Source organism: Stegostoma tigrinum, chromosome 27 (genome assembly GCF_030684315.1).
Source record: "Stegostoma tigrinum isolate sSteTig4 chromosome 27, sSteTig4.hap1, whole genome shotgun sequence".
Classification (NCBI taxonomy): Eukaryota; Metazoa; Chordata; class Chondrichthyes; order Orectolobiformes; family Stegostomatidae; genus Stegostoma; species Stegostoma tigrinum.
Window position 1 is genome coordinate 37,377,288 of NC_081380.1, and position 22,325 is coordinate 37,399,612.

The following is a 22,325-nucleotide window of genomic DNA, read 5'->3' on the forward strand; positions in this document are numbered from 1 at the left end:
AAGAATAAGAGGGATGTTCTGTGATAGGGTGGAGGGACATTAAATGACAAAAATAATTCATGGCATAAAGTCAAAGGGACAAATAAATAAACAAAAGATGTACCTGCAGACATGAATGGGAGGATCCTAAATACCTGCCATTCAAAAGCCAATTCAAAGAAATCAATACATTTATAAAAAAACAATAATGAAATCAAATGGAATGCAGGTGAGATACTAAGTGTTGAATTTTATGTTGAGACCTGAGGCCAGTTGGGAAGTTCTTTTTTTGTAGGAGACCATATTGTGAGCTGCAAACACAGTATGCTAAATTTAAATAAGTTCAAATAAATAACTTTCTTTTGGATGCTGTGGTGGGCAGCAGTGAAAGTACACTTGTCACTTCTCCTGTGCTTGAGTTGACAAGTACTGTTGGAAGGGTGGCCAGTGTTTGTGGTCATTGAGGAATTGGCTAGGCTATCCTGAATAAATAGTCGGTTTGGAATGCTGAAAGAGACACGAAGACATACTTGATGCTGGCATTCATGACGTAAAGTAGTGCTGCTCACTCTTACAGTGCTCTGACCAGACTGCATTCTGACTTGTGTCAATTTTTGGGGGATGGACAAGCAGTAGCAAAGATGCAGAGAGCTGGAGGACTGGTTCCTATACAACAAGGGCTGAACTGGTGAGGAAAAATTTAGACATACTTGGACTTTTAAATTTGAAGGGGGGACAAAATGCATATTTTGATTGAGATAACAAGGTATAGAGCTGGATGAACACAGTGGGCCAACAGCTTCAGAGGAGCAGGAAAGCTGATGTTTTGGGCTTGGACCCTTCTTCAGAAATGGGGGACGCAATGATGATAGATGGATAAAGGAGCAGATAGTTGGAGAGAAGATGGACAGGTCAAGGAGGTGGGGATGGAGTCAGTAAAGGTGAGTGTAAGTAGGGATTTGGGATGGGGGTTGGTCAGTTGAGGGAAGACACAGGTCAAGGAGGCAGGATGAGGCTAGTAGATAGAAAATGGGGGTGGGGGTTGTCAGTGAGGTAGGAGCGAATAGGTGGGAGAGTACAGACAGGTCAAGGAGGCTGGTTTTGGTATAAGGTCAGGGTTGGGCAGATTTTGAAGTTTGTGAAGTCCACATTGAGACCATTGGGCTGCAGGGTTCCCAAGCAGAATGAGTTGCTGTTTCTGCAACCTTCGGGTGGTGGCATCATTGTGGCACTGCAGGAGGCCTAGGATAGATGTGTTGTCCAAGGAGTGGGAGGGGGAGTTGAAGTGCTTCGCAACTGGGACGTGCAGTTGTTTGTCACAAACTGAGCATTGGTGTTCCACAAAGCGGTCTCCAAGCCTCTGCTTGGTTTCCCTGATGTAGAGGAGGCCACATTGGGAACAGCAGATACAATATACCACATTAGCAATGTGCAGCTTGGGATGGAGGTGTAGGGGCATGTGTAGCACTTCCTGCGATTGCAGGGAAAAGCGCCGGGGTAGTGGGGCTAGTGGGGAGCGTGGTGCAGACAAGGGAGTCACAGAGAGAGCGGTCCCTCCAGAAGGCAGATAAGGGTGGGGAGGGAAGAATGTCCTTGGTAGTGGGGTCAGATTGCAGGTGGTGGAAGTGGTGCAGGTGTTGAATCCGGAGGTCGGTGGGGTGGTACATGAGGACGAGGGGTATTCTGTCTTTGTTGTTATTGCGCAGAGGGGATATGAGGGATGAGTTGCGGGAAATGTGAGAGATGCAGTCGAGGGCATTTTCAGCTGGTGGAGGGGAAATTGCGGTCCTTGAAAACAAGTACATCTGGGATTTGATTGAGTATATTTAGGCATTTCTTATAGATCTCAGAACTACATATTTCATGAAGATGTCCAATCTGCCATTCTATCCATCAGGCTTTGACCATCTGTAGTTATGTTGCAGGAAGTCCACAAATGTAACTCTAAGTAAGTGAATACAAAGCAATGTGATGAGGCTGTACTTTTGTATCTTCCTTACAACCCAGGAGTGTGCATATAATTTTATTTCTGCATAAGAAGAGATCATGTATCATTGAATATATTTTACGTATTACCACCCAGTAAGGAGATAAGGAGGTTCTTGTAGTAAAAAATAATTTTAAGTTTAGCTATACATTTATGTTCTTTCCTGGATTTTCCCAGTCTTCTTCACATCTTGTTCCTTTGGAGTCAGGATCCTGAAATACCAGAACACGTAATTATCAGTGATCTAATTAAGCACCTTAACCTTTTACAATGATAAAGATTTTCAGAGAAGTGCAATTGCATTACGAAATGTTTGTATTAGTCATCATAGTAGTTGTCAGTGAGTACGCTGTTTACAATGTAAAAATCAGATTTCAAAGTAATACCAAAAGAATCTAGTTGAAGAACTACATTTGTGACATATTATTTCAATGTTGACTAGGTATCTAAGATGCAAATAAATTGCCCCACGTGATTCCTCTTCTTGTAACATCCCTGATGAAATCAAGGTTCATTGTACAATGATAAGTTGCAATTAGAACACACTGTACTTGAGCTCCCACTCAACCTATACTTTCCCATCATCTGAAATGGAAACCTTTTATCGCTTTGGTGCCTGTCTTGATATCTTCAGACTTTTAAAATGTAAGCACTTCAATCCTTCTACTCTCTTAAATATGGTCACTGTCCTGAGTTATGACTTTCTGATCTCAATACAGAGCTCAACACTTTTAGATTCTAACCTCGAACCCAATTTATTTGGTTTTCTTTGCTGAAAAGCGTAACAATCACCCCATGTTTCCTAAGACTGTCTGCCACAATGGTTTCCTCAAGTCATATCTGGATCTGTTGTAGATTAATTGGCATAGATTGATTCCTATGATTAGGAAACAACTCTCTGTAGTACTGTATCATGCAACAACCAGGATGACAGAAGGTGAACTAGTTAGATCTTCTTTAATGTACAAGATTGAAGTTTCCAAATGTATTGTCTAATTAAGTTATTTAGGTGTAAAATTTAACCAGAGCAGTTGTTTCCACTTTTTTTTAAAACCTTGTTACACATTGTTTTGAAGAAATTATGTATTTTACAGGCATATTATGGACTAACAATGTTTTACTTTTTTTTTATATGGGATGACTTCAAGTCTGACACCCTATCTAGCAATCTAGTTTGGTGTGTGAAGACGTAGAAATCTCATGTTGGAATCTCATGTGTGTCAACTGCTCGAGTTGATCATTAACTTTTGCTTTTTCTGCTCCTGTGTGTCTCTGAGTAGTAAGTCAACAATACTTCTATTTATTTTGTTCTGATTACCGATGGAGGGGTTGCTGGCAAACAAAGAACGGTGGAAAAAAATCAGCTGGTATTTAAATAGTTAAACTGAGCATAGACTGCTGCTCCCACTGACAAGTCTATCAGTGAATCTGTTAACATATATGGAAATAGTAGGTTTTCTCAATTTGTACTGTTATATTATTTAGGAGAAATATTATCTTTAACAAAGCAATTGTCAAAAGACAATAAATGACCCTGAGATAGCAAGAACTGCAGATGCTGGAGTCAGACACAACACAATATGTAGCTGGGGGAACACAGCAGTATCAGAGGAACAGGAAAGTTGACATTTCAGATCAGGATTCGATTCTGAAGAAGGGTCCCGGCCTGAAACATTGACTTTCCTGCTCCTCTGATGCTGCCTGGCCAGCTGTGTTCCCCCGGCTCCACACTGTGTTGTCAGTAAATGACCTCAACCTTCCTTTCTTACCTCAACTTGAAATTCCCCTCCAACACCTTGTCTTTGCTTAGGAAGCTTTGAGACACCTTGAGGTCTTGAAAAGATATTTATAAATGGAAATCTTCTTAGCTTTGGCTTACACGTTTGTTCCAGTTTTGGAAGAAGTTATTTGCCCTCAATTAAGAAGTTTACAAAAACTAATTATCCAGATTGTGTCTCAACATAAACCTCAAAGTTTACCATAGTAAAATCTTATCATTGGTTACACTACCAGTCTCAGCTCCATAGATCTCTAAGAAGAGTAGAATCATTTCAGATTCCTGATAAAAGATTGACATTTTGAAGAGGGGAGAACATATTCTGCATTCTGCAGCATCTTGTCCATTACAAATCTCTTTCAATTAATTTCTGTGGTGGGCTATAGTACCTGATAGCTGACAAAATAAGGGCACCCAGTAAAAAGAGTCACATTTCTTCCTCAACACCAAAAGCAAGTCACCATTTCAAACACTTCCTTCACGTGAATTCATTTGCTGATTTCTTTAACCCAAGACTCCTTACTAATTATTTCCCATAACCACCATGTTTTCTGAAGATACACTCCCGAAATACCATGACTAACACTACTTTGTGATAGATAAGGAAAATATTTGCAGAAACATATGCCACTGACAACTCCATTTACGCAATGAAGGATCAAAGAGATGGAAATCCAGTATTACATAACCTGACAGCTAGCTTGCTTTTAAAATAAGAACACCTATACGTAGAGATTTAATTACTTTTCACCTATACTTTTTCACTGCCGTAATGAAACTGTGTTTACTGTTGTGCAAGAGATACGTGTTTCAGTGACAAATTTTGACTAGTCCTGTGAATAAATAATCCTATATTAAAGGCCGCCTATAAATGTTGATCAAGGTTTTAAAATGCTGATCAAAACTTGCATGAATACTACTGGTAATTTTTGGTACACTAGTGTAAGAGTAAGTCATGTTTCTACACTGAAATATTTCTTTTAAATTAAGATTAAAGTTTTAAATCATGAAGGCAAGTGAAGGAAGTTGAAATGTTCTTCACTTAGTCACATGCTCAACCTTATGTTGAATGACTAATATATTGTTAAGTGACACAGATGGTTTCAAATATCCTTGGATTTTTAAAAATGTATTTAGATCTTACTAAGTGAAAATACTAGAAAAGTGGGCTTATTTCCTTCTTGCTTCTATCCATCTTCTACCCTCCCTGACTGACCACATTGGAAATAATCTGCTAAAATAGCTTTAAACTTTAGATGGACGTGTTATCTCATTGGAATATCTCCTCTGGCTTAGCAAATGCTACCATCCACTGCCCATTGAAGATATTCTTAAAGAGTGGGAACCTAGTACACTCAAAGTGAAGAAACCACTGATTAAGAGTTATCTCCCATAACAAATCATTCCATATTACCTCTGTTCCAACATGCTGGCAAGGGCAACATTGAAACCAGTTGAATAGACAAACTGACATTTCAATAGCACTTGATCTCTTATACCTTTGAAATGTTGCAAAATGAATCACAAACAAATTTACTTAAAAGCGCAGTACTATTAGTTGATCAAGAACTACCAAGGTATGGTTCCAGATATGGATTCTACCAACTTAACTCAAAGCATCATGGTGAAAATTTGAAAAAAGAACGCAACAAAAGCAAAGATGAGACAAACTCTGAGCCTGCTCTTCCAAAAATCTCTTCCAGTACAGATGCGAAGTGTAACTATTCACCTCTTTAGCAGAGATTGTACAGATTTTTCGGTGACTTAGTATGAATATTAGATAATGATAATGCACTCAAAGGACCTAATGTCTGTGTGTGTAACCTGAAAGGTTAGACCACTTTAACTGCCACTAGTACTAATACATTTTTAATCAACCGGTCTGGGAATAGTATAACACATCTTTGGAGCAGGTAGGACTTGAACTCAAGCCTCCTAGCTCAGATGTAGGGACTGGATGAGCATAGCAGGTCAAGCAGCATCAGAGGAGCAGGAAAGCAGGAAGAAGGGCCCAGATCAGAAATGTCAGCTTTCTTGCTCCTCTGACATTGCCTGGCCTATTGAGTTCATCCTGCTCCACACCTTGTTATCTCAGACTCCAGAAATGGCAGTTCCTACTATCTCTCAGATGTAGGGACATTGCTACTGCTCCACAAGAACCCTCAGTCACTAATACTAATTGCAAACCTGATTTCAACCTAGAGTGGTGGTCTGCCACTCCAGCATGATTGACACAGAACTCATGCAAGCAATTTTAGAAATAGCAGATAAGGATGAATTGGTGTCTGGTCTCTTTTGATCTGTTTTCTCTTTATGAAAATCTACAATGAAGCACTCAAAAACAAACTGTGGAGATTGCAAAGAGGTCAGCCAGGTGGACGTCTTAGAATCTGAGTTCCCTGAATGGACCAGATTAACAGCCCCATTCAGGGAGCCCTGGCTGACAGATATGAACAGGAGTGTCCGAGGTTCTGTTCAGTCTGAGAGCTGGCTCTGACCGAGCTGGATCAGCTTCAAAAAGTCTCCACAAGTAAAATAAAGGATGACTTGATGACAGGATACCAGCCTCAGTGGAGTTATTTACAGTCCTTACATTTTGCAAAGATTTTTTTTAAAAATGCTAGAATGTTCTTCCTGGCAAGAAGCACATTAATTTTTAATGGGCAGATTTAATGTCAGTTGGTACACTGTACAAAAATGCAGAGAATTATAACAGTGCTTTCATTTGCACAACTCCTCTATTTTATGGTGGGAGTACTTCCAAATTCAGTGTAAGAGGAAATTGGCTGGAAGATTTTGTACACTGTATATTAAAATAGGAAGCCGATGAATTCAATAACTCATGATGATTGGGAGCCCAACCACACGTTTCCGTTTTGACTTTTAATGGAAACAATGGCTATTCTCAGCCACAAAAAAACTTACAATCGTCATGACTAAGGGTATCGAAAGTAATAGCCGGATAATGGCAACAGAAATACATATTCGAGGTTGATACTGATAGTTTCCATCCTTAAATTTATCACCATTTTTGATACAGAATAAAATTGGCTCTATTCAATAATTTGTACTAAACCATCAATGTCTTTAGTTCCTTCCAGAGGATGTTTCAACTCGAGGAACTAGGAACATTCGCCCTATTTGAATGGATACAGTTATATGTGAATATAAAAGTTGAGAATGCATCATCCAATATATTTCCATTATGCTCCTGAAATAATGCACTGCTAAAAATGTTTGTGATGTATAGGGCAGAATTTTCCCTTCCCCGGAGTGATGAAGACAATGATGAGTCAGTTGGGAAAATATGGTGAAATCAGTAGATATTAGATTCTCAACATCAAGAAAACAAGGTCCGATTCTGCAAACACAGCCTGAACAGTAAGACAAGAATCTCATTAATGAGTGCTAGGAAGCCTGCTTATGAATTCCAAATCACTATTGTTTCTGCCTTCTTCCTTTTCTCGTGTACAGCCAGGCTGCTTGTAGTGCCGGAAGATTGGCTTTCTCTGCACTACCTCAAGGAACCAAGGCCCTCATCAGTTTCCAAAAGTAGAAAACCAATTTGAGAGCGGCAGCGTTGGAGAGTACTGCATTGCTGGCCTGATTGTCGTTGACTGCCTGGTGGTCTACATTCCGTCCTTTCCGCCAGCCCCTTCTGCTGGGGTGTGATCTCTTCTCTAAGTGTACTATCCACATAACTAAAGTATCAGCATTGCAAGAGTACATTAGTGATTGATCACATGCATAGTCTTTTCAAATCATGGGATGAAGGATAATGTTACATTACCATGGTTTGTTAACTTGTTTAATACATTAGAGTGTTCAAAATGGTACAATGCTAAGTGATTTGCTTGAAATCGAAGGAATTTGGATCTCAAATAATTTCACTGAAAGGAATTGATATATTGATTTTACCTCTATTATCAGCATTGAATCATATAGAAAGATATTATGTAACATTTTTCAAAGTGCATTACAGCACCAAAACTCTGGTCTGGAACTGTAACAAATTGGAAAATCGCATCTGGGGTCTGGTCATAAGAAATGGTAAACAGTCACTAATCATCATTTTCTTCTGACTTTACCACAAATCTCCTTCAACATAACTAACAAAGTATAACACAGAGTAATAGCTTAATCAATCGAAAACTTAATAACTATTTGCTGTTTATTTTTACAAAAGCAACATCAGTAAATTTGCATGGTGAATATTCAACCCAAATGACTAAGAAAAGCAATCATTTGATAAATATATATACGGCACATTGAACAATCATTAATTTTGATTGATTATCAGTAAACATTTGCACAAAATATCCACAACCTTTTCTTGAAGGAACATGAACCAATGAGATCAAAGTAACCTCACAAAATAGTGAAGAGAATGTATTCTTAAAATTATTTTGCACCTATAAAATCTGCCAGTTGAAACCTTTAAAATTCCTTCACCAGCTTTTATGAGGATAAAGAGAATGTCATCCTACTTTAAGTTAGAGAGATGTGAGCGCTGTATGACTGGTGTCAACTCAAAGCCAAACATCCTTTCCACAAATATGCTGGAATAAGTTACTTGATCACTTTGCACCTGTTTTCAATCATAAATCATTTCAGATTCTGAGTTAATAAAATGTGAGGCTGGATGAACACAGCAGGCCAAGCAGCATCTCAGGAGCACAAAAGCTGACGTTTTGGGCCTGGACCCTTCATCAGAGGCCCGATCCAGGCCCGATACATCAGCTTTTGTGCTCCTGAGATGCTGCTTGGCCTGCTGTGTTCATCCAGCCTCACATTTTATTATCTTGGAATTCTCCATCATCTGCAGTTCCCATTATCTCAGATTCTGAGTTGTTTTCTTTTACGTTGTACCTCCTACATTTCTGACAACATTTATTTAACAAATATAGAAATCGCTGGGAAAGCTCAGTAGGTCTGCCAGCAGAATTGGAGACAGTAATGTCTGCAGATGCTGGAAGCCAGAGTCGGTAGGTGTAAAGCTGGAAGAACACCACAGGTCAGACAGCATCTAAGAAGCAGGAAAGTCAACCAGTCCTGACGAAGGGTTTCAGCCTGAAGTATTGACTTTCTTGCTTCTCGGATGCTGTTTGACCTGCTGTGTTTTTGCAGCTTTACACCTCTCGATGCAAGTGCAGCAGCAGCTATGGAGAGAAATTAGAGTTAACGTTTCGGGCCAAGAGATCCTTCCTATTCCGTCCACAGATGTTGCCAGCAATTTTTATTTTTGTTTCTGATTTACAGCAACCTTACTTCTTTCAGTTTGTATTTAACACTTATGTAATGCAAGCTGCCATGTTCCAGTATTAGATGACCATTTTTTTCACAGGAAGAATAAGAGGCTTAAAAAAACTTATTTTTAAGTGTTGTGTTTCAGAAGACACATTGAGTCAGATTTTATTCTGAATGGCACGTTCATGTGGAGTTTCAGAAGGCAGATTTTTAACAATGGGACATCCAAACAGTGTGACAGCCTTTACAAGTCTTCTGGGATCTGTGTGAACATGGCAAGGAAGTATGTGCCTACTTAAACAGGCAAAATAAATAATTATTAATGAAGTGGACAGCCACTGAACCAAGAAAACTGAACTGGAATAATGAGTTTAATGTTTCATCAGGTACAGAAAGCAAAATAAATATGGAAAGTGGATTGGGAGAAATGAAGGCAGATTCTCTTCCTTGCAATCTCCAGCAATAATTTAAAATCTGAAGAAAAGTGACTCCACACTTTTTAAAGCTACTTTCAGTAACAGGGAGGTTATTGGACAGTCGGTAAGACTTAACCATGTTGTTAAAATGTCATTGAGACTGGAATTACATAAAGCTTTTGTGGCGAATTTATGTCACAACATCACAACAGACATTTCATGTCATTCAAAGCGTTTGAGCAACTCCCTCTCTTTACCTGACTGCTACCTAAAATTAATCTAGAGTGTTTGCAACATTTGGTCATATTTGACTCTACGAACACCTCACTTTGTTGTCTCTTTAGCTTATCAATTGCTGAAAACGACATTCATGCTTTCGTTATGTCTTGCCTTGACTATTCCAATGCACTTCTGGCAGGCCTGCTTTCCTCTATAAATTTGAGGCAACACAAGACTCCACCTCCCATGTCATAACTTGCACATATCATCCCATTTCCACATTTAACCATCCGCCTACACTGGATCTTGGTTGAAGAAAGTACGGATTTTAAACTTCTCATCCTTGTTTTCAAATCCTTTTATGCTTTTCCACTTACTATGAGGAAAAGATTCAGAGAAGAATTGCACCTGTTGTATCTCAACCTAGAGGTTTTGTTTTCAAATTGCCTGTGAAAGTTAGTAGCTATGGATGAGTTTACACTTGGCTTTTATGTGCAAAAAATTGGGATGAACAATGAACTATTACAAGCATTGTCATATGCATTACATACAGCATGAGATACCAGTGATCTGTCCAAATTAGCAAGGAAAAATACCACAAAAACAGAATACAGTGTTAAGACTAGAAACTGCACATCAAGTTCATTATAGGGAGTAAAATAATTCCAAGAGACCCATAAATTACATTTGCTACAACACAATAAGTGTCAACTGTGACTCAGTTGTACCAATCTCCCATTCAATTCAAAAGGTTTTGGCTTTTAAGTCCCACTGTGAAGACTCCAGTGTAGTGCTGGGCGTGTGGTGCAGTGTCAGAAACTCTGGTTCTTTGATTAAACATTAATCAGGCCCAGTTGGCCCTCCTGGGTGAAATACCCTTCCATTATCTCAAAAAAAAGTCAGGAGAGCTGCCAGTTTAATGGTCAATATTCATCCCTGATAAAACATCACTAAAATTGGATCACGTTCTCAATGCCACTGGTGGGATCTTTGTATGTGAAAATTGACTTATTTTTCCTAAATTGCAACTGTGACCTATACCTTCAGAGGGAAATTGTATACTGTATATGGGAGCTGCTGAGATTAGAAACACACTGCAGAAATGTAGTTTTCCTTCATTATTTAACTTTTAAGCCAATATCCTGTGATGTAAAAATTTACAAAACAGGATGAGAGCATTCACCCTGCCATTCCAGGGCCAGCATAATAACTGACTCATAACTTTTTCCAGGCTCCTTAAAATATTGTTGTAGAGAAGCACAACTGTGAGCTCCTCAGGTTAAACTGAGATTCATCTCACCATAGAAATTTTACACAAGTGAAAATTTAAATCTTTAACTCAGAGGCATGGCCATTATTTTGAGTGGAAATGTGATCAGATGGAGAGTTCTATAAATTATTGTTTGAAATCAAAGAAATGTGGTGGGTTATAATTTATGCAAATTACCTGCTATCAATATTCCCTTTTGAGCTATGTATTTGCGTTCCATACGTCACATGTTTCTCCATGCAAATAACCAGGAAATTCCCAAGCCCATATCACTATCTGTTCAAACACACAGTCCCACAATCTGGTTTTCTTACAAGCTGTCTAATTCCACTCAGCTGGTGGCACATTTAGGACATTTGGAAACATTTCCTGATCAAACTAATAATTAAAAACAGCATTTAAAAGCAACTCCACTGCAAATGAAAGTATTGATCTTATTTTAAATGCTGTAGCTCACTGAGGATTCAACAGTGGGTCAGTCATCTGAATTCTGGTTTGACTTGGGAAGATTTTTTTTACGCTGAGATGCTTCTTGTTTTTGAAGCAACAGTTTTGCTGCACATGAATGTTTTATTAACTAACATTCGGGGATGGAAGTTCCTGTGTAGCAATGTTCTCTATAGTGCTGGCCATTTTGTAGCATTGCACAATTCTAGGATCAGAGAATGGTGTAGTGTTAATATCATTGGACCAGTAATTTGGGAAAACCTGGCTAAAGTTCGGGTGACAAGTGTTCAAAACACACCACTACAAGTATTAACTTTACAAAAATCTGGAATTGATAGTGAATCTCAAATAATGATGACCATGAAAAGAACACAAAAAAAGCCCATCTGATTCACTGATGCTTTTACGGGTGCTAAATCGGCCATCCTTACCTGGTCTAGCCTACTTGTGACCCCTTGGTAATGTGGTTAAATCTTTAATGCTCTCAAGTGCAATTAGAGATGGGCAACATATGCTGGCCCTTCCAGCGTAATCAATAAAAGAAACAAGAATGATGTGAGGAAAAACTCATGCAGTAAGCGATTAGGGTTTGGAATGTACTGCTGGCGGTTGATGGTTCATTTTTTGGCACACAGATGGTTATTTAAAAGAAGCCAGGTGAATGGCAGTAAATGAGATTCTTATTTGAAAACCCAGTGATCCGTGAGGCCCATTTATGACTCAAATATAAATGGTGCAATTCCACTCCTTGTCGATGTCAGCAAATCTAAGCAGTCCTGGAAACCAGAAACTGCATTTATAAATACAGCAAGAGTCAGTAGAAATCAATCAACAGTTGGCTTGGGAGGAGCATTGGAGGCTGCTGATTGCGTGTTTGAGATTTTGGTGAAGAGGCAAGATTGAAAATGACAGTACTGGGTTCAAAAAGTGCCTTGCGTTGACTTGTTGGAGTGATCTATCCACTCTCCATACTCCAGCAGATTCTCCACGTGCACTCTTAATACCCTCATTAAGTTGGCTTCCAGTGATGTTAGCATTAGAAATGTGCACAGTTTTATGGATAGCATTCTGGAGACAAAATAGCACCTATGCTGCTGAAAATACAGCCGCATTTTATTGCCTAAAGTTTCTTCCTTCTATGGATGTTTCAAAGCCAAAGAGTTTTATGAGTCATTTTTTCAGCTATCTAGAATTTTGCAACTGTTGACACAACATTCTAATGCTGACAGATGAGGCATGAAAATGATACATCAAATCAAAATTCCAAGCTATTATTATATGTGGTTTTCTAAATTTAGATTGGTGCATAATATGGAATATGCTACTGTTATTGTGTTATTCCCACCATTTTAGGGGAAATCTCTAGCCCAAGACTAGTCAAACTGGAGAAACAGGACCTGATATCTATATCAATCTAAATCAGTGAACACAGGGATAATAAGTGAATAAATTGAGATATGAGTTAGAAAACAGGCAAAATCTTGCATGAGTCCAGGTTTAAAGAAGGGAGAAGGTCTGCCAGGGCAGCAATAGAATAAAGCAAGTGTAAAGTTAACATCAATGATGCCTTCAGCAGTAGATGAACTGAGGCAAGGGTGGAAGTTATTAGTCTTGATGATGGAGTGGATATTTGGTCAGATGCTGGTCTCATGTTCAAATAGGACAGTGAGGTGACCAACAATCTAGTTCATCCTTAGATGTGATCAGGTGAAAGATGGGGTTGATCACTAGGGAACTGAGACAGTTTCTTTCTGGTGGGCTGTGGGCGTCACTGGCACACTCTCACAAATATGTGTCAATTACAAGCCAACAATCATTGTAACTATAATGCAAACATTAAGTAAGATTTCATAACAAAGTCTGCACTCTTGTGGAATTTGAATTCATTGAATATAAGAGGGATCTGTATCTCCTTAAAAGGTAAGAGTACGTGAAGATTCTGGACATATAACAGGAGTGTTGTGGTAAAATTTCATTTCTCTTCAGTTTAATTCAGTGGTGTTTAATTTTATCCTCATTGTCCTAAAGTCAGTCTGTCTGTGGCGTTTTCATCCATGTCTTGATAATTTCAAAACATCTCATCCGAGTGACCACATTAACAATTTCCTGTCATGCTGTTTGGCAAGTAGATGTGCTTGTCTGAGACCTACCTGTTCTTGAGTGAATTTAGTGAATTTCACAAACCATTTCCGTTGCTTCACATGTAGCAAGTCATTATATAGAACATAGAACATTACAGCACAGTACAGGCCCTTCGGCCCTCGATGTTGTGCCGACCTGTCATACCAATGTCAAGCCCATCTAACCTACACTATTCCATGTACGTCCATATGCTTATCCAATGATGACTTAAATGTACCTAATGTTGGCGAACATACTTACGCTAGTATGTCAATATTTTACCACACATCCTTGACTTTCAGGTAGTCTTATCAAAAGGGATTGCTGACTTAAGATCTTTGCTTATACTCCGCTACATTTGTCTCAGCTTCCAGACCAAAATGTTGTCTTAAAACATAAGCAAGGACACAAACTTTAACAATTAAGGAGTACTGCAATATTCAGAGGTATCATTTTTTATGGAGAGGTGGCTAAAGGTATATCTGCTTAATTTGGTAGCTATGAAAGATCCCCTTGCAGTCTTCAAAGAAGAACAGAGACTTATCTGTACGGTCCTGACCATTATGTATCTGGGCATAATCACGTTTCTGTTTGTTGAAGCTTGTTTTATACAAATTCGCTGGCACATTTCCTGCACTACAATAGTGACCAGAGCTTATTTCTGAGATAATAAAATGTGAAGCTGGATGAACACAGCAGGCCCAGCCGCATCTCAGGAGCACAAAAGCTGACGTTTCGGGCCTAGACCCTTCATCAGAGCTTATTTCTGGAATGCTTCTGACCTCATATACATGCCATTCTAAGACTGTGTTTTTCCTCCTCTCTATTATGGCTCACCTTTGTTGCCATCTTTCCTCATTTGCTGTAGAAACCCTCATCTACATCTTTTTCATATCTAGACTCAATTATTCCAACACATTCCAATCTGTTGTCCCAAATTTTACCCTCCATAAATTTGCGGCCACCCAAAGCCCTGCTGCCTCAGTCTGAACTCCCACCTTCAATCCTGTAGTTGATGACCTACCAAGGCAATCATCTTGGCCTTGTGCCTCCTTGTCTGTCTAATCTGATCTGATGCCACTGCACCCCAAGATATGTCTGTGCCTCTAAATCTGTGCTATTGGTCCATTGCCAATCATAATGGCTATACTGTCAGTAACCCTATCTGGAATCTCCCCACTATACCTCTCCACCCTTCTGCCTCACTTGTCTTCTTTGAGTTACTTAAACATTTGGGCTCCTTCCTCAATACTTCCTTATGGAGCTTGGTGTCATATTTTGTCTAATAATTGGACAACAGTTGGAAAAAACACATCTGATACATTATTCAATACTATTCAGCCAGAAACCCTCACAAAGATTATTTTTCTTCTTGTCACTGTGTGATTCATTAATGTTTATAAAAAAAACTGTGAGAACAACTGAATGACAATTTTTTTACACATTAATATCGTGCAATAAAAACAAACTGTGTGACTAAGCAGAACATTATCATGTGTCCTTTAGGGCAATGCTCATCAAGATGAGACTGGTATTACAGGGAATGGAATATTTTTGGCTTTAAACTCTTCCTGTTAATCTCTGCCAATCTGGTTCCAACAAATGAACATTAAACTGAAACTGTCTTTGACTCCTTCTTCCCACAGCTGCTGATTGCCCGTATCTAACATTGTTGGCTTTTATGTAAGAATTACAGTATTCTGGTCTTGCTGCTAGGAATCCTTCAAGCATACTATGCACTAGTGCAGGGATTAAATAAAAACTGAACTGCAGATGCTATAAATCAGAGACAAAAATAGAAATTGCTGAAAAAGCTCGACAGGTCTGGCAGCATTCGTGGAGAAAAACCACCCTGTTCCCTGGCCCAACATCTCTGTCTCAGGCTTGCTGCAATGTTCCAGAAAAGTTCAGCACAAGCTGGAGAAACAACATGTCGTTTTCAGCTTGGGGACCTTGCAACCATCCAGACTCAATATTGAGTTCAATAATTTTAGGGCGTGAGCTAATTTTGGGGCCACGTCTAAGCCCCTTATCCCACACACCAGACCTTGTTATCGCATGATCTGCCATTACACAGTACCTATTGTTAGCCATTAACAGTCTCCATTAACAGCTATTCACCCTCCTGGCCAGATCATTATGCACTCCTCTGCCTGTCACTGTTTTTCACTCTCTTTTGGTCCTATCCCCACCTATCGTTTACTCCTTTCCCCAAATTGAAGCTCTATCTTCTGCTTGGGCAAATTCCAAAAAACAAAATGTTTAGGGTAATTTTCCCTGGTGTCTATCCAATATTTTTCTCTCAATCAAAGTAACCAAAACATTGTCACATTGCTGACTATTAGAATTTGCTGTCTTGGCTGTAAAGTGCATTGAGACATCAGGTTGACTGTGCAATATACTTTGTAAATGCAAGCCTTTCTATCTTCCAACAGAGGCAAATTGGAGAGCTTGGTATCATAGATCATGAGATCCTCAGCAGCTGCTTGTTACACAGGATACAAAATGGAGACATAATAAAGTATTATCACACAGATAAACAGTATGGAAATCATGAAACATCATGAGATATTCTTGAAATGTAAGTGATTTCTTGATTCATTCTCAGTATTAGCTAACTATGCTCTGCTAAACTACATGATACATTTGTCATGTAAATCATGCACTGGCAGATGCTGAGAAATCTTGAGTCAGTAAATTTCTTAAAGAAAGTTTTCAGTTTTAATATTTAAACAATATTGACATTGAAGTGAACAGAAAGCTAAATTGGGCTAGCTGAGTGACGGCAAAGTTAAAAGTTCCACTTCAAATGTCTAAATTCCAAACAAGATTAGACTATAACTTTAAAAGAAAGTGAAGTCTTTTTAAAATATTTTTCAAGCAGCATATTATTAGCATATGGAATGTTTGCAACAGGTAAGAGCCTTCAACATCAGTGAATATTTTGAACTTAATGTTTTGGAGCAATGAAACAGTTGAGTACATTTATTTGTTGAGATCCTTTTATGCTTTTCAGGTAAGATTTTCAACTCCACAACAGTAGCAGAGTCTTTGAGCCACAGTGGGTGGTCATTTCTGCCCTTCTGCAAGTCACCCAGGCTATGATATGGGTTACCAGCCAAGCCAATGACAGAACCAGAAAACCTCTAGTGTTAGTGACAGAGGAGCTGGAAACGTTTCGGGCAACAACTGGTTACAAGCCAAGGATCTGTGTGGTAGACAGCTGTATTTCCTTAAAGCACACATGAAGCAATCGAAGGAAAACCACCTCATGGCATTCTTTACCCAGTCAAGGGGCTTATTAAAATTAAAAATGAGAGACACTTATGGACACCTGAAGAGGAAAGATTGTGAGGCACATAAAAATGAGCACAGGATCTGCTCTTGGGCACTTAATTACTGCAATGCGATGTTAAGAGTATTGGACACTCTAGACATCCCCCCATTGAGACATAGAGCACTTAGTGGTGGGCAACAAATACACCATTGTGCACCTTATGCCATCTGACACCGTTATAATTAACCCTGGGAGCTAGTGATTCATGAAATCACTCTATTTGGAGCGAGCCAGTGGATCTGTTAAATATTGGTGATAACAGAGGCACAAATCCCATCTAGTTTCGGCTAAGGGAGTTAGTTCTTTATACTGAAAAACATGGCCATTTTCCAAAAGTGTTGTAATTATTTTGGTTTGATGTCATAGCAGGAAGTAAATATTCTGTCTTTCTTTCTCTGCATTTACAAGAAGGAAACTGAGAACGATAGTCTTATGGTTCTAGATAAGACAATGATTGACTGTGTATCAAAATTTGTTATGAGTGGTTTATTGCAATTGCATGAGTGTGCTGTGTCTGCCTGGTATCCAGGACAAGAGCCTATTGCACAAAAGTAACCAAATTTTACTGAGCAGTTCAGGATCGGCAATAAATGCTAGCCTAGCAGGGATGTTTACATCCTGTGAATGAATTTTTAAAAAAGTCCTATTAGAGATTGCACCACTCAACTGAACCTGAGAGGGTGTATTTAGTCTGTCACAATAAATGGCTACTATTCAGATTATATCTGTAATCATCTGTAAATTATAGCCTAGTTGTAAAATTGTGTTCAAATCCTGTTAGCAGTGGAATTTGAATTCAATAAAAAGGAATTCTGGACTCTTGAAACCATTGCTGCTTGATGGGGAAACCCCATCTAGTTCACTGATGTCCTTCAGAAAGAAAATCTGCCATTCTGACCTGATCTGGTTCACATATTAATCCATGCCCACAGCAATTAAGTTGACTTTCATATACCCTCTGAATGGACTAACAAGCCACGCAGTTCAAGGACAGCTGGGGATAGGCAATAAGCCAGCCAGTGATCCCCATAGCCCACTGTTGATTCTTTTTAAATATGAGCTTGAATAACCATCAAATGAGTAATGCAAAACAAGAAAAAATATTCTTCAAATCAGGCAGCATTGTACAGAAAGCAAACACCACTGCTTAAAATGTGGATTTCACATCAAGGCAGACACATGAAAAGCCCACACCAGGATTGTTAACTCCTGTTTATATTAAGTTACTGTTCTCATTTCTTACACCTAGCACTTGCAATTCCTTATGCTTTCAATAATACATTGTCTGGTACAATTATCGACCTGTTATACTTACCTTACAATGACAGTATCTTGTGGTTAATGTAATAAAACATGCAACGTGTTTCAATACATTGTAATCAAAAATTGAGAGTGAGGTAAGTCATTTGGAGCATGACTGATCACTTGGTCAGAGGTGTGCTTTACAAAAGATTTTACCTGGGAAAGAGCAGGAGAGAAATACAAGTCTGAGAACCCAGTTCGGCTGTTGATAGTGAAGTGGTTGGGAGATGAATAAGAAACACAAGGAGGAATACAGATTTCTCAGGGTGGTTATAGAGATGAAGGAGGTTAATGTGAACAGGATGGGTGGATCGCTGTAGATTAGGGAGCACATCAATGTTAAGTGAATGATGCTCGGTATGGGTTAGAATATGGACAAGAGAGATTTGAAAGAGCTGAGACATCTGGAAATGCCATAATCCACAAGTGAATGCTTTGAGAGCAGATGATCAAGAAGAGGTGTTGAAACTAATAGTGTTTAGGAGGTATATGTAGGATTAGTGATGGCAATATGGGAGCGGGATAGGGATCCATGGCTGTGAAAAATTGGTTTCACCTGAGACAAAGGCCAGGAGAGTGATGAACTTCACATGAAATACATGGTACAGGTTTTGTGGTTGAACCTGTCATGCTACCTTCAATCTTTCAAATATGTAACCAGAGAAAATAGTGCCTTACCTATTATTTTAGTATGAATGTAAAAATATAATCTGACATTTCCAATTTTGAAGTATCATTGACCATTTTGAATACATAATAATGGTGGTGTTTCCATTCAGCTTTTTGATGATGGATGTGTGATGTTGTCACTTGAAGATTGGATAAACAGTGTAAAGTTTTCATTTTGATGATGTCTTTTCTTAACCAGTGATGGTACCACTAGTCTCTCAATGACATTCGTTTGCTGTGATAATGCTTTGATCACCAGACAGCTCTCATTCCGACCACACTCACTGTATTCTCATATCTTGTCTAGTGCAAGTACATCTGTTAGTTTTGTCAAGTAAAGTTTAGAGAAGCATAACCTTTACCTAAAAAAAATCAGTTTACTTGCTGTTCACCCAGTCTTCAGCAGAAACTTCAGCAGAAAATTGGCATGATCACTGGACAGGAGTGTCAATTGAAGCATTTGTTTTCAGGATATTTGCAGCTCTTCCACCAAAATCCTGGTGAACAACTGGGAGAACATGAGGAGAAATTTATCACCTACCTGGAGAAATTCACATGGATTATTAAAATATTAGAAAGTTTTCACAACAGAAAGGAGCATCTGTTATATTTTGGTGAACCAAGAAACCTAGACTTGAGAAAGAAAGAGAGAAAGAGTGAATGAAAGGAAGGAAGGAAGGAACTAAAACTCCATGACCTTGGCCTTGGCTCCACCCTCTGCAACTGGACCCTCAGCTTCCTGATCAATAGGCTGCAATCAGTGAGGGTAGGTAACTGCACCTCCTCCACAATAACACTCAACACTGGACACCCCCCCCCCCCACCAAGAATGCATCATTAGCCCCCTACTGTACTCCCTGTACACCTTCCAGTGTGTTGCCAAATTCTGAAGGAACGCCATCTACAAGTTCACTGACCACACCAATGTAGTGGGACAGACATCTAGCAACGACGAGTCAACATACAGGAGGGAGATAGAGGGCTTGGTGATGTGATGCAGTGAAAACAATCTGCCTCTCAACACCAGCAAAACTAAAGAACTGATCATCAACTTCAGAACGAAAGGAACAGAACACACCCCCATCTACATCAATGGAACTGAGGTTGAGGGGGTGAAGAGCATCAAGTTCCTCAGAGTGACGATAACCAATGACCTGTCCTGGACTTCCCACGTAGATGTAATAGTCAAGAAGGTACAAGAATGTCTCCTCTTCCTCAGGCGGCTCAGGAAATTTGACATGTCCATAAGGTCTCTCACCAGTTTCTACAGATGCACCATTGAAAGCATACTGTCTGTGTGCATCATGACCTGACACGGCAACTGCTCTGTTCAGGACCATAAGAAACTACAGAAGGTGGTGTGCACAGCCCAAACCATCACAGAAGCCGATATTCCATTTGTGGACTCTATTCACACGGCTCACTGCCACGGAAAGGAGGCCAACGTCAAAGACCCATCGCACCCTCTTACCTCTTACAGCCTCTTCCATCAGGCAGAAGATACAGAAGCCTGAACACATAGACGAGCAGGTTCAGGAACAGCTTGTTTCCAGCCATTATCAGACTGTTGAATGGATTTTAGACTCAAATGATGTAACCTGTATGCCTCGAAGTCTTTTTGATCTTTTCATTCTTTACTTGCTATGATTTGTCTGTACTGCTCGTAAACAAAGTTTTTCATTGATTTTATTGTCACATTTACCAAAATACAATCAATGAATGTTTGGAATAATCTAATAGGAACAAAAACACTTGGGTTTTCTTTTCTTTGGCTTGATTTCCCAAATAGTTTAGTCACAATGATCAAACTCAAGTGGAAGATCAACTGTGTGCAATTTTCCGTTGTCAACTCCTACTTATTTGTAACTACAAATACAACTTAGGACATTTGGCTTAATGTTTGGGCTATAACATTATGTTTGACGTGAAGTTTAAAGAGGATAGAAAATGTTAGATGGAAATAAAAAATTCATGCTGTTGTTGGGAGTCTCTAATATACGAATTCTCTGGTAAATGAAGAAATACATAGATTTGCACAAGGGTACAAGTAGAAAATGACCTATCTGGTGGGTCTCTGCCAGTCCTCCTCTTCTTCTTTCAAACCCTTCATCCATAGGGGGATTCCCATTCATATCCTGTGATAATATTAATGTGTAAGTGAATAAAGGCAGCAACAAAACAATCAGCTCAAAAGATGTCCTAAGATGTCTCAGAGAAAAAAGAAACAAGTGAAGAAAGATAGCACTTTTCTGTACTAATTCAAGGAAGCGTGGGTGTCACTGCCTAGGGCAGTGTTTATTGTTGATGCTGAACTTCCCCAGGGAAGTGTTGGTCAGCTGTCTTCTTGAATCATTGCAGTCCTTCAGGTGCAGGAAGAGCCACAGTGCTGTTAGGAAGGGAATTTCAAGATTTTGACCCCGTGATCGTGAAGGTTCAGAAATATAGTTCCAAGTCAGGATGACATGTGGCTTGGAGGGAAACCTGCAAGGGGTGGTGTTTCTATGTATCTACTGTCCTTATCATAGTGGTCATAGGTTTCAAAGATGCAGTCGAAGGAGCTTTGGCGAGATGCTGCTGTGCATTGTGTAGGTAGTCGGCACATGTGCTTTGCTGGTGAAGGTAGTGAATATTCAAGGTGGTATATGAGATGCCAATCGATTGGGCTACTTTGTCTTGGATGGTTTCAAGCTTCCTGATTATTGTTGAAGCTGCACGCATCCAGGAGAGTGAGGTGATTTCCTCAAACGCCTGACTTGTGCCTTTCAGAAGGTAAGTTGCTCTTCATAGAATCCCTAGCCTCTGGCCCTCTACTCTGCTCACAGCATGAATATGGTTGGTCCAGCTCAATTTCTGGCCAATAGTAGCCCCCAGGATGTTGAAAGTGGAGAATTCAGCAATGGTAATACCATGGAATGTCAATACACAATGGTTAGAATCTCTCTTATAGTCATTGCCTGGTGCTTGTGCGGTGAAAATGTTATTTGCCCCTACATTTGGACAGGAGCTGTTCAGTTTCTGTGGCATCACAAATGATGCAGAACATTGTGCAATCATCAGCAAACATCCCCACTATTTCTGGATTGAAGACCATTGGTAAGCATCAAGTCTCACCAGTTCTAGAGTGGTGTAATAACATGCCTGAACGTGTTGATTAGAAAATCTTTGGCACCCCAAATTGTGGGTTTAAACTGTTCATTGGAAGCTTCAAACTCAAGGGTGCTTGTGATTCAGTGGTCATGTCTTACTCTCTGGATTAGGAGGCCTGAGTTCCAACTCCCACCTGCTCAAGTGTTGTGTAATAACATCTCTAAACAGGTTATTAGAAAATATCTACCCTGAGGAACTCCTGCAGTGATGTCCTGCGGTTGAGGTGGTAGAGATTAGAAATGGGAAAAATGTTCTTGCCCAGCTTTATTTAAATTGATTTTTCCATAATGCTCAACCACTAGTAATTCTGAATGGCCTACTCTTGCCTCTATTTCCTATGTAATACATCTTATATACCCACACACATCCTCATAAACAGCAACTTGGCAAGTTAAAAAAAAACTGGA

General features: G+C 39.4%; 1 protein-coding gene across 6 annotated transcripts in view; it reads left to right on the top strand.

Moving 5' to 3' along the window:
- Positions 1-22,325, top strand: part of lyrm9 (LYR motif containing 9) — a 147,512-nt gene that overhangs the window by 38,847 nt on the left and 86,340 nt on the right. The window contains exons 4-5 of one of the 6 annotated variants that reach the window (XR_009447307.1): positions 7,218-7,427; positions 15,899-15,979. The exons of 1 other annotated variant lie outside the window; for it this stretch is intronic. Coding sequence is in view for 1 of the 5 variants with exons in the window: in XM_048557630.2 (XP_048413587.1) it covers positions 15,899-16,030 (132 nt within the window). In the remaining 4 variants the exon portion in view is untranslated. Of the gene's footprint in view, positions 1-3,114; positions 7,125-7,217; positions 7,428-15,898; positions 16,045-16,479; positions 20,751-22,325 lie in introns of those variants that run through there. 4 more of the 6 variants (XM_048557630.2, XR_007250081.2, XR_007250080.2 and 1 more) reach the window with 4 other exon arrangements.